This window comes from Bufo bufo, chromosome 6 (genome assembly GCF_905171765.1).
Source record: "Bufo bufo chromosome 6, aBufBuf1.1, whole genome shotgun sequence".
Classification (NCBI taxonomy): Eukaryota; Metazoa; Chordata; class Amphibia; order Anura; family Bufonidae; genus Bufo; species Bufo bufo.
In genome coordinates, this window is record NC_053394.1 from 27874659 (window position 1) to 27889755 (window position 15097).

The window sequence follows — 15097 nt, forward strand, 5'->3', positions numbered from 1 at the left end:
AGAGAGCAGTACAGTACATGTAGTACAGGTAAAGAGCAGTACATTACAAGCAGTACAGGTAGAAGCAGTACAGTACATGTAGTACAGGTAGAGAGCAGTACAGTACATGTAGTACAGGTAGAGAGCAGTGCAGTACATGTAGTACAGGTAGAGAGCAGTGCAGTACATGTAGTACAGGTAGAGAGCAGTGCAGTCCATGTAGTACAGGTAAAGAGCAGTACATTACAAGCAGTACTGGTAGAGAGCAGTACAGTACATGTAGTACAGGTAGAGAGCAGTGCAGTACATGTAGTACAGATAGAGAGCAGTACTGTACATGTAGTATAGGTAGAGAGCAGTACTCTGTAGTAGTATACTGTCCTCTTCAGTGTTAATTACTTTACACAGTTTAGTGTCATCTGCTAAAATTTATATTTTACTATGCAAGCCTTCTACAAGATCATTAATAAATATATTGAAGAGAATAGGGCCCAATACTGACCCCTGAGGTACCCCACTAGTGACAGTGACCCAATCTGAGTGTGTACCGTTAATACCCACCCGTCCTTAAATATTCAGTCATATGACGTATGACGGCACAGCTACACTGCTACATGCATGGGGGCAGGGGCCACTATTAAAGAGACGGGTACTGTGGAGTTTACTGTTAAAGGGGCGGGCACTGTGGAGTTCACTGTTAAAGGGACAGTCACTGTTAAAGGGGCAGTCATTGTTAATGGGCGGCCACTGTTAATGGGGCGGCCACTGTGAAAGTCACTGACAAAGGGGCGGTCACTGTTAAAGCGGCGGTCACTGTTTAAAGGGCAGTCACTGTAAAAGTCACTGTTAAAGGGGCAGTCAACGTTAAAGGGGCGGCCACTGTGAAAGTCACTGTTAAACAGTCGGTCACTGTTAAAGGGGCGGTCACTGTGAAAGTCACCGTTAAAGGGGTGGCCGCTGTGAAAGTCACTGTTCAACAAGCAGTCACTGTTAAAGGGGCGGTCATTGTGAAAGTCACTTTTAAAGGGGAGGTCACTGTTAAATGGGAAGTCACTGCTAAAGGGGCGGGCACTGTGAAAGTCACTCTTAAAGGGGTGGTCACTGTGAAAGTCACTCTTAAAGGGGCGGTCACTGTTAAAGGGGTGGCCATTGTCAAAGTCACTGTTATTTAATCTAAAATTGCAAAAAATGTATTCCCGAGCAACGCCGGGTCATCAGCTAGTGTGTATATATATATTTAGGTGAGCTAGGTTGGGAATATATATACATATAAACACGCACCTAGACATACACGAGTGTGAAAACACTTCCTGCGCTGTTGTAAAAAATATAGTAAAATATAAAAGAATATATAGATATTAGTATTGTAGGCTAGCTTTTATATATATTAGTGTAGAAGGTTAGGTAGGTTTTATAAAGGAGAAGCGTATGGGCACTCTTATAGATGGAATCACATAGACCGGATGTAGGATAATAAAATCAATGTGGTTTTCAATAAATTAAATCAACATGCATCAATTTACAGTAATCTAAGAAAATAGATATAAAAAACCTGCTCCGTAAATACTCAATAAAAATGTTCTAAAAGGTGGGGTTGATAAACTTGATCAATGAAATGTTGTCCACATGTCAGGTCAGCTGATATACTGTAGAAAACCGGTGATAAGGTTAGTCCAAATATTGTATAACACCTGTAGCGGTGTATTGGAAGATCCGCGGCGCAGATTGCTGTAGAATTACAACCAGCTTTCCTGGTGACACTAGTGAGTGAACTGGATGATACACAAGTCGGGTGTGTCTTCTTAAAAAGTGGTAGATGGAATTGGTATATTCCAAAACGAGTGAAAAAAAGAAAAAAGAAGAGGGAAATAGGAGTATTGCTAATTGCCACATATTACACTGAGATATTCTTGATGAATGATATTCATGTGCTGCTGTGATGTGAACTCATAGGTCAGAATACAATTTCAAAATGTAAATGCAGATGGAGTCTGTGGTACTCACATTTACAGGTTAAGTGTCCGTTCGTGGCGTCCCACGTGAAGTGGCTGGATGGTAAGCTTACCTATATCTTGGAGGAAAAAATGCACAGGTACTTTGCTTGAATTGGGTACAAAGCAGACGCAGTCCGCCGTGGCTTTTGATCGGAACACTGCTGTACCTCACTGCTTCTCTATGGCGATCCCAATCTCTCGGCTCGTTGTGCTGTCAGCTCTGTGTCTTTGGCGCCCCTCGTGTCTCAGGTAGCGCCTACACAGGTGGTAGAGGTGGGCTGACTTAATGCTACTTCCTGTAGAGGGCCGACTGCTGCAATTCTTACTGGGTGTCTTTCTTTGAAGCGCTTCACTTGATAACAACTTGAACGATGCTTAATATTATGTTGCCGGTTAATATGACATAAGATCAAATGTATCGTCCACGCCAGACGCGTTTCGAAGACTCTGCTGTCTCCTTCCTCAGTGGCTGTATTAGATCTGTCTAGTAAACCAGCTTATACAGTATATATATGTTCCATCTTAAATGGCTATAATCCAAATCTGGGATGGATTTTATGATGTGGATTGGAGTTCTCATTTTGCGTTTTATATGCGTTTTTTTTTCTCATAGGAAATGTATTTCCATGTGATTTTCCTATAGGATCAGAGCTATAATTATTAGTGCGGAAGACATAGGTTGATATTTATTCTGGGAATGGAAATTCTCAATAGATTATAAATAGATTAATTATATATATATTTTATTATTTTTCTATACCCCACACATACTATACATACAACTATAAATGAATCATAGAAGTTTTGCTATAGCAGGTAAAATGCATCAATATCCAGGAAACGCATGCGAAACGCAGGACAACTATAATTCATTTATAATCTATTAAGAATTTCCATTCCCAGTATAAATATCAACCAAAAGCCATATGGTGCTCCTTCCACTCTGAAGCCTGCTGTGCGCCCATACATCAGTTTTTGAGCACACATGGGGTGGTTCTGTAAACTTCAGATTCAGGGTAATAGATTTTGAGTTTTATTTGGCTGTTAACCCTTGATGTGTTGCAGAAAAAAATAAATTTAAATTTAAATTCTGCTAGAAAAAGTCAAATTTTGAAATTTCATTCCCATTTTTCTTTAATTCTTGTAGAACACCTAAAGGATTAACAAAGTTTGTAAAATCAGTTTTGAATAGCTTGAGGGGTGTAGTTTCTAAAATGGGGTGATTTATGGGTTTCATAACTGAACTAATACACTGCCTGTCCAAAAAAAAAGTCGCCACCTGGATTTAACTAAGCAAATAGTTCTGAGCCTCCTATTGGATAATTACTGCCTGGGCGAATATCTTTCAGCTGGCAACAAGTTATTTAACCCCAACTGGTGCAATGAGTTGCTTCTCATTTCTTAAACATTCATGTCGAAAGACACATCTCGTGGTCGTGGAAAAGATGTTAGTCAGTTTGAGAAGGGTCAAATCATTAGCATGCATCAAGCAGAGAAAACATCAAAGGAGATTGCAGAAACTACTAAAATTGGGTTAAGAACTGTCCAACACATTATTAAAAACTGGAAGGATAGTGGGAACCATCATATTTGAGGAAGAAATGTGGCGCAAAAAAAATCCTGAATGATCGTGACCGGCGATCACTTAAACATTTGGTGAAATCAAATCGAAGAAAAACAACAGTAGAACTCAGGGCTATGTTTAATAGTGAAGGTAAGAGCATTTCCACACGCACAATGCGAAGGGAACTCAAGGGATTGGGACTGAGCAGCTGTGTAGCCGTAAGAAAACCACTAATCAGTGAGGCTTCAATTTGCTAGGGAGCATAAAGATTGGACTCTGGAGAAATGGAAGAAGGTCATGTGGTCTGATGAGTCCAGATTTACCCTGTTCCAGAGTGATGGGCGCATCAGGGTAAGAAAAGAGGCAGATGAAGTGATGCACCCATCATGCCTAGTGCCTACTGTACAAGCCTGTGGGGGCAGTGCTATGATCTGGGGTTGCTGCAGTTGGTCAGGTCTAGGTTCAGCAACAGTATGTGCTCCAAGAAAGAGGTCCGCTGACTACCTGAACATACTGAATGACCGGGTTATTCCATCAATGGATTTGTTCTTTCCTGATGGCATGGGCATATTCCAAGATGACAATGTCAGGATTCATCAGGCTCAAATTGTGAAAGAGTGGTTCAGGGAGTATGAGACATCATTGTCACACATGGATTGGCCACCACAGAGTCAAGACCTTAACCCCATTGAGAATCTTTGGGATGTGCTGGAGAAGGCTTTGCGCAGCAGTCAGACTCTACCATCATCAATGCAAGATCTTAGTGAAAAATTTTATAGAAACAATGCCACAGCGAATGCGTGCCGTAATCAAAGCTAAAGACGGTCCAATTAAATATTAGAGTGTGTGACCTTTTTTTTTTTGGTGGCGACTCATTTTTTTGGACAGGCAGTGTATATGTAGAGAACCAGTCGGCACTGCGGTGTAGTAGCGTTGCGGTGCGCGTGTCCGTATGGCGGAGAACTTAGTTTTAAACTTGTCCTCTAAGAATTTAAGTCCAGCTCAGATGAACTTGTTGAAAAAAAGCTTGTCCTTTAGCCCCACTGGAGGCCTCGACACTTTCACTCTGGACATGGATTTGCAACATTTCTATCGCAATGTACAATTTGAAGGATCATTTTTTTTCAAGAGAACAGACTGTTTCTCAACCGGATGATTCTTCTGCATCTGATGTATTGACTGCTAAACGGTTTAATCTGAAAATCAAAAGCACCTTTTTACCGCCGAAATCATATCACCCAGTTGAGACCTTTATCAATTTTGTTCAGCGTGTGTCACGGAAGGTGTACAGCAAACTGGAAGACACAAAAGGAAGATCCGGCTGACTGGATCCAAAACTAAGGAACCAAAGGGATAGCCCTGCAACAGACCTGGCTCTCTCCCTAAACTGCTCAGCCTATGCAAAATTCTCAATGGTAGAACATCGCATATCCTCGTACCTCGACTGAATAACCCCTGAACACCCTATAATAGTGAGGGGACACGACCACCGGCTCCCTACACTTGATACGGAGGGAGTCAGGGTCTCCTGGGATCCAGCAAACAGGAAAATACAAATGAATAAACAAAACGTATCTGTAGAAGACTCAGTAGTAGCATCCAGCATGCATATACTCCAGGAAGCTGTATAAACCGCAAAGTAATGCAGTATGGGAAGGGATTTAAAGGGATGCAATCAGTGCAACTACATGACAGCTGAGAGAGGCTTACGAGATGAGAAAATGAAAGCAAAACAAAAGGAACCTCAAGGAGGAGGTTCTGAAGGACGTCTGTCAGAGCTTCTCAGATGTCTGGTGGTGACAGTGCCCCTCCTTCTACGAGTGGACTCCGGACACTCAGAGCCCACCTTCTCAGGATGGGACCTATGGAAAGCCCTGATGAGACGAGTGGCCTTAATGTCCGTCACTGGGACCCACATCCTCTTCTCGGGACCATAACCATCACAACGAACGAGGTACTGGAGAGAACCGCGGACAACATGAGAATCCACAATCCTAGAGACCCGAAATTCAAGATTACCATCAACCATAATCGGAGGAGGAGGCAAAGACGAGGGTACAATGGGTTGGACATAAGGTTTTAATAAGGACTTATGAAAAACATTATGGATCTTCCAAGTCTGAGGAAGATCAAGACGGTAGGCAACAGGATTGATGACGGACAAGATTTTGTAAGGCCCAATAAACTTAGGACCCAACTTCCAGGAGGGAACCTTCAATTAGTAGACAACCATACCAGATCACCAACATTCAGGTCCGGACCAGGCACACGTCTCTTATCCGCCACACGCTTATATCTCTCACTCATGCTCTTTAGATTATGCTGAATCTTATGCCAAATCGATGACAAAGATGAGGAGAATCTGTCTTCATCAGGTAAACCAGAAGACCCCTCTCCAGAGAATGTCCCAAACTGCGGATGAAACCCATATGCACCAAAAAATGGTGACTTATCAGAGGACTCCTGACGACGGTTATTTAAAGCAAACTCAGCAAGGGACAAAAAAGAACACCAATCCTCCTAATTCTCCGCCACAAAACAGCACAGATATGTCTCCAGATTCTGATTGACGCGCTCTGTCTGACCATTCGACTGCGGGTGGAAAGCAGAAGAGAATGACAACCGAACCCCCAAGCGAGAACAGAAAGCCTTCTAGAATCTGGAAACAAACTGTGTGCCCCTATCAGAGACTATGTCTGAAGGAATACCATGCAATTTGACAATGTGATCAATAAATGCCTGCGCCAGCGTCTTAGCATTGCTAAAACGGTCCACCACCACCAGAATCACAGTCTTCCCCGAGGAACGAGGCAGGTCCGTAATGAAGTCCATGGACAGATGTGTCCAAGGACGGGAAGGAATTGGTAACGGAAGGAGAGGACCTGATGGCCGTGAATGAGGGACTTTGGCACGAGAGCAGGTCTCGCAGGCTGCCACAAAACCCTCAACTGACTTACGAAGCGCCGGCCACCAGAATCTCGGAGCGATGAGATCCACTGTGGCTCTTGCCCCCGGGTGCCCAGCAGGGACAGTATCGTGGTGCTCCTTAAAAATCCTGTGTCTTAAAGCGAGAGGCACAAACAACCTCCCAGGAGGACAAAGATCAGGAGCCTCTGACTGGGCTACCTGAACCTCTGCCTCCAATTCAGGATAAAGAGCAGAAACCACTACACCTTCAGCCAAAATGGGACCCGGGTCTTCAAAATTCCACCCTCCCGGAAAACAACGTGACAGGGCATCCGCCTTCACATTCTTAACCCCAGGGCGGAAGGTGACAACAAAATTAAACCTTGAAAAGAACAAAGACCATCTGGCCTGTCTCGGGTTCAGACGCTTGGCTGACTCCAAGTAGGCCAGATTCTTATGGTCAGTAAACACGGTAATAGGGTGTCTGGCTCCCTCTAGCCAATGGCGCCATTCCTCAAAAGCTAACTTGATGGCCAACAACTCCCTATCTCCCACATCGTAATTTCTCTCTGCGGAGGAGAGTTTCTTCGAGAAAAATGCACACGGTCGCCATTTGGCAGGAGAGGGACCCTGAGACAAGACCGCACCCACACCCACCTCAGAAGCATCAACCTCAACTATGAAGGGTAGAGAAATATCAAGTTGTATCAAGATGGGAGCGGGAGCAAAACTCTCCTTGATATTAGAAAAGGCCTTACGCGCCTCTACCGACCAGGAGGAAAAATCTACCCCCTTTCTAGTCATATCAGTGAGTGGTTTAACAACAGAGGAATAATTCAAAATAAACTTCCTGTAATAATTGGCAAAACCCAGAAAATGCATCAGCGCCTTCTGATTCTCAGGAAGCTCCCACTCAAGCACAGCGCGGACCTTCTCGGGGTCCATGCGAAAACCAGAAGCGGAGAGAAGAAACCCCAAAATTTCTGGAACCGCAAACACACATTTTTCCAGTTTAGCGTACAATTTATTCTCCCGCAGGATGAGCAAGACCTGACGTAAATGTTCCTTATGAGTTTTGAAATCAGGAGAAAAAAATCAAAATGTCATCCAGATACACTAATACAAATTTCCCCATTAAATGATAAAAAATGCTGTTCACAAAATGCTGAAAAACGGCTGGAGCATTCATCAAACCAAAAGGCATAACCAAATTCTCAAAATGGCCCTCAGGGGTATTGAAGGCCGTCTTCCATTCGTCTTCTTCTCTGACCCTGACCAGGTTGTATGCCCCTCTTAGATCCAATTTGGAAAAAACTTTAGCCCCCACAATCTGGTTAAACAGGTCCGGGATCAGAGAAAGCGGATAAGGGTCACGAATTGTGATACTGTTCAGCTCCCTGAAATCCAGACATGGTCTTAAAGAACCATCTTTTTTCTTAACAAAGAAAAAACCAGCGGCAACAGGTGACTTCGAGGGTCGTATGTGTCCCTTTCTCAGACTCTCAGAGATATAAGCACGCATAGCGACCCTTTCAGGTTGGGAGAGATTGTATAAACGAGATTTAGGCAGCTTGGCGCCTGGGGTGAGATTAATAGGACAATCGTACTCCCTGTGAGGGGGCAATTCCTGAACACCACTCTCAGAAAACACATCCGAAAATTCAGAGAGAAAAGATGGTACAGTCTTAGTAGAAACCTCTGAAACAGATGTCGTGAGGCAATTCTCTCTGCAAAAGTCACTCCAACCATTTATTTGTCTCGCTTGCCAATCAATGGTGGGGTTATGTTTAGTGAGCCAGGGTAGCCCCAACACTAGAGGAGTAGGCAACCCGTTTAGGATGAAACATGACACATCCTCAACATGAGTATCACTCACAATCAAACGGATATTGTGAACTATGCCCTTTAACGATTTCTGAGAAAGTGGAACGGAATCAATAGCAAAAACAGGTATATGCTTTCCCAAAGTGCATACCTGGAAACCATGAGTTATAGCAAATTGATTATCAATAAGATTGACAGCTGCTCCACTATCTACAAAAATCTCACAAAAAATATTCTTGCTCTCTAGCGCCACCCTGGCAGGTAGGACAAAACGGGAGATACAAGCAAACGGAAAACCTTCAATTTCCGCATCAACCTTGCCAATAGTAACAGATGGAACGTTTTTAGAGGATTTTTTTCTTTTTGTTTCTTTATTACTTTCAAAAAACTGCCTGAATCTCCTAGAGGGACAAACATTTGCCAAATGATTTATACCTCCACAACAGAAACAAACCTTCCCATGAGAGCTGAGTCCCCTATTGTCAGAGGCAAGCAAACCCAGCTGCATGGGCCCCTGCTCAGAAGGGATTGAGAGCGACTGAGACCCCGTGCACTGAATGAGACCGCCGCACTGTCCTTGGACTGAGTATGACAGGAAGGAGTGATCTCTCCTCTCTAAGACGCCTGTCAATACAAACGGCCCGAGACATGGCAGAGTCCAAGGAGGTAGGTCTCTCATGAAAGGCAAATGCATCTTTCAATCCCTCTGAAAGACCATGGCAAAATTGACTTCGGAGTGCCGCATCATTCCAACCAGTATCAGCTGCCCATCTCCGAAATTCTGAGCAGTATATCTCTGTGGATTGTTTACCCTGGCATAAAAGACGTAGTCTAGACTCAGCCAGAGCAATACGATCCGGATCATCATATATCTGACCCAGGGCTAAAAAAAATTCATCCACTGAACGGAGGGGCCGTGCCCCCACCGGCAGCGAAAAAGCCCAAGACTGAGCGTTATCCCTGAGCAGCGAGATGATGATCCCCACCCTCCGCTCCTCATCACCAGAGGAATGGGGAAGTAAGCGAAAATGGAGTTTGCAAGCCTCTCTAAAACGAACAAAATTCTCACTACCCCCGGAGAACGTATCCGGAAGTGAGATCTTAGGCTCAGAACAAACTCCATGAACGCAAGCAGAAACGGTCACCTCAAACTGAGACACTGAGTTTTCCGGAGATCTTCTACCTCCAGTGAAAGACCCTGCATGCGGTCAATCAAGGTTTAAACCGGATTCATACTTAAGACGGTTTTGGCAGTTTATAATGTCACGGAAGGTGTACAGCAAACTAGAAGACACAAAAGAAAGATTCGGCTGACTGGATCCAAAACTAAGGAACCAAAGGGATAGCCCTGCAACAGACCTGGCTCTCTCCCTAAACTGCTCAGCCTATGCAAAATTCTCAATGGTAGAAGATCGCATATCCTCGTACCTCGACTGAATAACCCCTGAACACCCTATAATAGTGAGGGGACACGACCACCGGCTCCCTACACTTGATACGGAGGGAGTCAGGGTCTCCTGGGATCCAGCAAACAGGAAAATACAAATGAATAAACAAAACTTATCTGTAGAAGACTCAGTAGTAACATCCAGCATGCATATACTCCAGGAAGTTGTATAAACCGCAAAGTGATGCAGTATGGGAAGGGATTTAAAGGGATGCAATCAGTGCAACTACATGACAGCTGAGAGAGGCTAACGAGATGAGAAAATGAAAGCAAAACAAAAGGAACCTCAAGGAGGAGGTTCTGAAGGACGTCTGTCAGAGCTTCTAAGATGTCTGGTGGTGACAGCGTGATGTTGATACATTGTTGCATTTTTTTTAAATACCCCGTATTTTTCGCCCCCCTGGTCTTATGGGGCGAATTCTAATGAAGCGCTTCCATTTTGGAAGCGCTTCATTAGTATCGGAGGACCAGGAATCGGTGAAGGATCTGTACTCACCGCTTCCTGGTCCTCCGCTCGGCTGTCTGCTGTTCAGGGCTGCGCACCATGTGACCTCACTGTGCACAGCCTTCACAGCTGACAGCCGAGAGCCAGGAAGAAGAGAGAGAGCGCTGGTGGTGAGGAGCGGCGGCATCCAGGAGCAGGAGAGGTATTTTTTTATTTTATTTATGCTAATGGCTGACATGGGGGAGCATGATGGCTGACATGGGGGCATGGTGGCTGACATGGGGGCATGATGGCTGACATGAGGGGGCATGATGGCCGACATGAGGGGGCATGATGGCCGACATGAGGGGGCATGATGGCTGACATGGGGGCATGATGGCTGACATGGGGGGCTTATGGCTGACATGAGGGGTTGATGGCTGACATGGGGGCATGATGGCTGATATGGGGGCATGATGGCTGACATGGGGGGCTGATGGCTGACATGGGGGGCTGATGGCTGACATGGGGGGCTGATCTGAGGCATTATGGGTCTGATCGGATGTCTGATTAACATTCCGCGTCTGATTGCTGGTCTGACCTGAGGTGCAATGGAAAATATTTTTTTCTTATTATCCTCCTCTAAATCCTAGGTGCGTCTTATGGGCCGGTGCGTCTTAGAAGGCGAAAAATACGGTCCTTAAACCAGTGATTGTCTGAAGCAGAGAGAATATACCAGGACCACACAGAGGAGAAGCCAGCTGCTGCAGGCAGGACCAGGGCCAGGTGAGCTGTGAGGGGGGGGGGCGCCAAAATGTAGCTTCGCTTGTGTTGGCAAAAATCCTTGCACCGGCCCTGGAGGTATGGGGTAGCTTGGCTGTAAGTTGTATATTAGCACCTCTCAGACCGTGTTTACACACCGTAGGTAGTCTTGTAGTAGGAAGACACACTGAGATACCTTGACAGTGGTGCAAAAGGGCTCCGATGTCTTCCTTACAGGAATACAAGGGCTAAAGTCTCAGTTCTTAATATCAGCTTGAGGGATTAGCCAGTGTTGTCAGTTGCATATCATTGTGGTGCACCTTTTGCAGTGATTTGTGAGATAAGATTGGATGAAATGACCACAAAGTTTAAGGAGAGAGGTTATCCCATACACCTATTGCAGGAACGGAGAAATAGGATAGAGATGACACAGGGGGTTAAACCTAAAAAAGAACCACGTATTCCATTAATTGTTAAATATCATCCCTGGACCCAAAAAATTGAGGAGAATTGTTAATAAACACTGGCATGTTATTTCCAGGTCTTATCCACAGATAATGGAATTCCAACAGCCACCTATGATGTGTTACAAAAGAGCCAATAATATTAGGGATAGAATAGTTAGGGCGGACATCGGGAGCAATAAGACCACATTGAGACAGAGTGTACTATCCTCCCCTAAATATGGCACTTTCCCTTGTTTAAACTGTATAAATTGCTCAAGTGTAATAAAAAGGTACACATTTTTCCCACCCACATTCAGGTGAAAGTATACCGGTACGGGGCATGTTTACATGTGATAGTCGATAAGTGATCTATATCCTCAAATGCCCTTGTGGTTTAATATACGTAGGGGAGACTTCAATGGGGATGAAGGACCGGCTGAGCAAACACAAGTCCACTATCAGAAAGGGCAATTTGTTGCTCCCCATAACATACCATGTTCACCAGCAGAAACATACGGTAGCACAGTTACTGTAACAGAAGCCCTCTGTTTGTCTGTTGGAATATTGTGGATTTTGGGGTACTTTTTAATGCGTATAAAAAAAAATGTTTTTACTGTCTGGAGATGATTAGGTTACCTACAGTGTCTAACCTGATTGTCTCCCAGGCAGAGGGGAGACATTGTGTGGGACTGTCCCTGATTGTGTGATTATTTCCATTGGTCTGTATGTTTGTAACGCAGTTCTCCATCAGGTCCACGGGGGAGGGCCCCTTCCATGGAGACTTGTATATAAGGCCAAGGGTGGCACCAACAAATGTTGTTCTTCTTACCCTCAACTCGCAGCCTCGTCTTCTGTTGTAGGGAACAGCTTTATCACTACTAGATCTTGTAAGAGCTGCACAGCTACTGGAAATCACAACTCGGCTTGGAAGTCTCTGGAGCAGCTCTACAACGCCACGCTGACCAGGGGAGCAGGACGTCGCCAGCGGTTGATACCGTTACAGTTACGTTACCAAATCACTGAGGGGGTCTCATTACCTCGTCGCGGTGGTGACAGGAAGAAGTTACTATTAAAAAGGGAGGCTTATTGGATCCACCGGTTACAAACGTTAGAACCAAGAGGCCTCAACCGTGATTACAATGTGTATGGCTTCCTATGATTTGTTACTTTAATGTCATTTTATTTTAGCGGAATTGAAACATAATGCTACTATATTTTCCATCGCACATCTATGAACTTCCACGTTATGGTTCGTGCTGCCGATTTGATGTTCACTCATGTATTTGTATATATGTTATTCTCCACATTGTTGCACTTGGGGGTGGAGTTATTGTGATGACGTCGGTTTCTTTGTATTCTGGCGGTCTATTTAAATAAGTGATTTCTTTATATGTGTGTACAGTCTAATGAAGGCACATAGTGCCGAAACGCGTCACTAACCACTGATATGTGACCAATAAATCTAGCATCCTAAAAGCTACCTTGTGTTAGTGCCGTCCTTTTCATATTGCTTCATAACTGAACTGTTCCTTAAAAAATTGGGTTTTGGAAATTTTCTTAAAAATGTTAAGATTTACTTCTAAACTTCTAAGCCTTCTAACATCTCAAAAAAATAAAATGTAATTTTCAAAATGATCCAAAAATGAAGTGCACATATGGGGAATGTAAAGTAATAACTATTTTTGGAGGTATTACTATCTATTATAAAAGTAGAGAAATTGAAATTTGCAAATTTTTCCAATTTTTTTTATAAATAAAAATGAAATATTTTGACTCAATTTTACCACTGTCATGAAGTACAATATGTGGCGAGAAAACAAACTCCGAATAGCCTGGATAAGTAATAGAGTTTTAAAGTAATTACCACTTAAAGTTACACATGTCAGATTTGCTAAAAATGGCCTGGTCCTTAAGGTGAAAAATGCCTGGATCCATAAAAGGGTTAAAGGGAAGACAATGATATTTATGGAGATTTTATATTATTGTTTTTGTTGTAATTTCTTTTAATCCAATAATATCAGGTAGTAGTAGTATCATCTGTTAGTATCATCTGTAAAGGTCCGTTCACACGGCTGCATTGCCTCCATGCCTGTGTTGTGGACCACAAACCATGGGTCAGAAAAACAGGGCACTGGCCGTGTGAGCGCCGCATCGTGGTGCGGACCCTTTGACTTCAATGCGGCAAGTGATGCGCAAGATACAGCAAAAGATAGGACATGTTCTGTTCTTTGCAGAGCGGAGACACTGTAAAAGATATGACATCTTCTATTTTTCCAAGTTAATGGGTCCGCACCATGATGCGGAGCATGCACGGCTGGCGCTGGTGTTTTGCTGACCCTCGGTTTGCGGTCCACAACACCGGCATAGCAACACTACAGACTTGTCAATAGGCCCTAACAAGATACCTTATTTTTTGCTTCATAAGATGGACCTGATCATAATATTCACCTAGGTTTTAGAGGAGGAAAATGAGAAACAATTATTTTTCATCAGACCTCAGATCAGATCCCCCGGCCAGATCCACAGTCTTTACGAGACCCCGAAATCAAACCCCAATCTTCGTCAGACCTCAGAACAGACCATAAAATAAATAAAACTACTTACTTCCCTGGCTCCAGGCGGCTCTTCCTGCTCTCACGGCTCCCTGGTCTCCTGCTAGAACCGCTCTGCACAGTGACCTGTGCACTACGTCCTGGCGCTATACACAGTCAGGACACAGCACAGCAGGCACCTAAAAGAAGACCAGGGAGTGGTGAGTACAGTCAGTGCTACACTCACCGCTCCCTGTGCTCCTGTATACAATGTGTTTATTTAGACACACGGCCATTTTTGCCTCACTTTTGGGGAGAAAAAAGGAGTCTTATTTAGAGAAAAATACTGTATATATAGTAGTATGTTATATGTTACTCTTCATAAAGAAATCAGCGGTTGAGGAGTTAGCGTCCTCTGGTACTCACCTCCGGGCATGTCACTGCAGTTCATACAGAGCTCATGCAGAATTTCAGAGTGTTTAGCTTCAGAGAGTTCCCGATTATAAACTAGGGAAGGAAACATGAATATTAGTAATTAGTAATATCATCAGTGACAATGAGCCGACCCTCCTGCCTTCTATAGGAGTTGTCACACTTACCAAGTGCTTCGATAATACGGATGAGAACAATATTGGCTCCTAGGAGGACAGTAATAATCAGGAATTTCCAGGAAGGCGTCCAGATCCTGGTGTTATCTGTGGGCATTATGAGAATGTTTATTAGGTAATTCTGAAGTAACAGAGGGAGAGCCCCCTGTTCAGGACCCTTATCTATAAACCAGTGCGAAGAGCAGCCACAAAGGGACATCTCTGGTTCTGGAGGACCCGGCATCTCTATGTATAACACTGACAGGCCATTCAGTTCAATGGAGAGAGTGTAATACATCTTCTCCCCCTGTGGTGGCGCTGCAGAAAGTTTGGACACATAGGACATCATATAGACAGATTATTGATGTGGACTCGTTCAATAAAAGGGATTGTCCAAAGCAGAGTTTAGTTTTAGTTAACATAGAGAAACCTTCTTACAACCTACATCTGGTCTGACCTTATAATAGAAAATATTGCACAGACTTCCTGATTTTTTTTCTACCTTAAAACCATCAGATTACTGTTGACGGATCTGTCATTGTTCAAGTGACGGATCTGATTTTATCTTACGTGACAATTTATTGTTTGTTGTATCTGTATTACATAGTTACATAGTAAATACAGTTGAAAAA

General features: G+C 43.8%; 2 protein-coding genes across 7 annotated transcripts in view; both read right to left on the minus strand.

The window, feature by feature from the left end:
- Window positions 1–15097, minus strand: part of LOC121003989 (cilia- and flagella-associated protein 251-like) — a 280786-nt gene that overhangs the window by 158252 nt on the left and 107437 nt on the right. The window lies entirely within an intron of this gene.
- LOC121003987 (killer cell lectin-like receptor subfamily B member 1B allele B) overlaps window positions 1–15097 on the minus strand; it is a 132266-nt gene that overhangs the window by 115827 nt on the left and 1342 nt on the right. For 4 of the 6 annotated variants that reach the window (XM_040435993.1, XM_040435988.1, XM_040435996.1 and 1 more), the window contains exons 2-3: window positions 14478–14573; window positions 14305–14385 (exon numbers count right to left, since the gene is read on the minus strand). In XM_040435993.1, the coding sequence (XP_040291927.1) occupies window positions 14305–14385; window positions 14478–14573 (177 nt within the window). The remainder of the gene's footprint in view (window positions 1–14304; window positions 14386–14477; window positions 14574–15097) is intronic. The other 2 variants (XM_040435991.1, XM_040435992.1) reach the window with 1 other exon arrangement.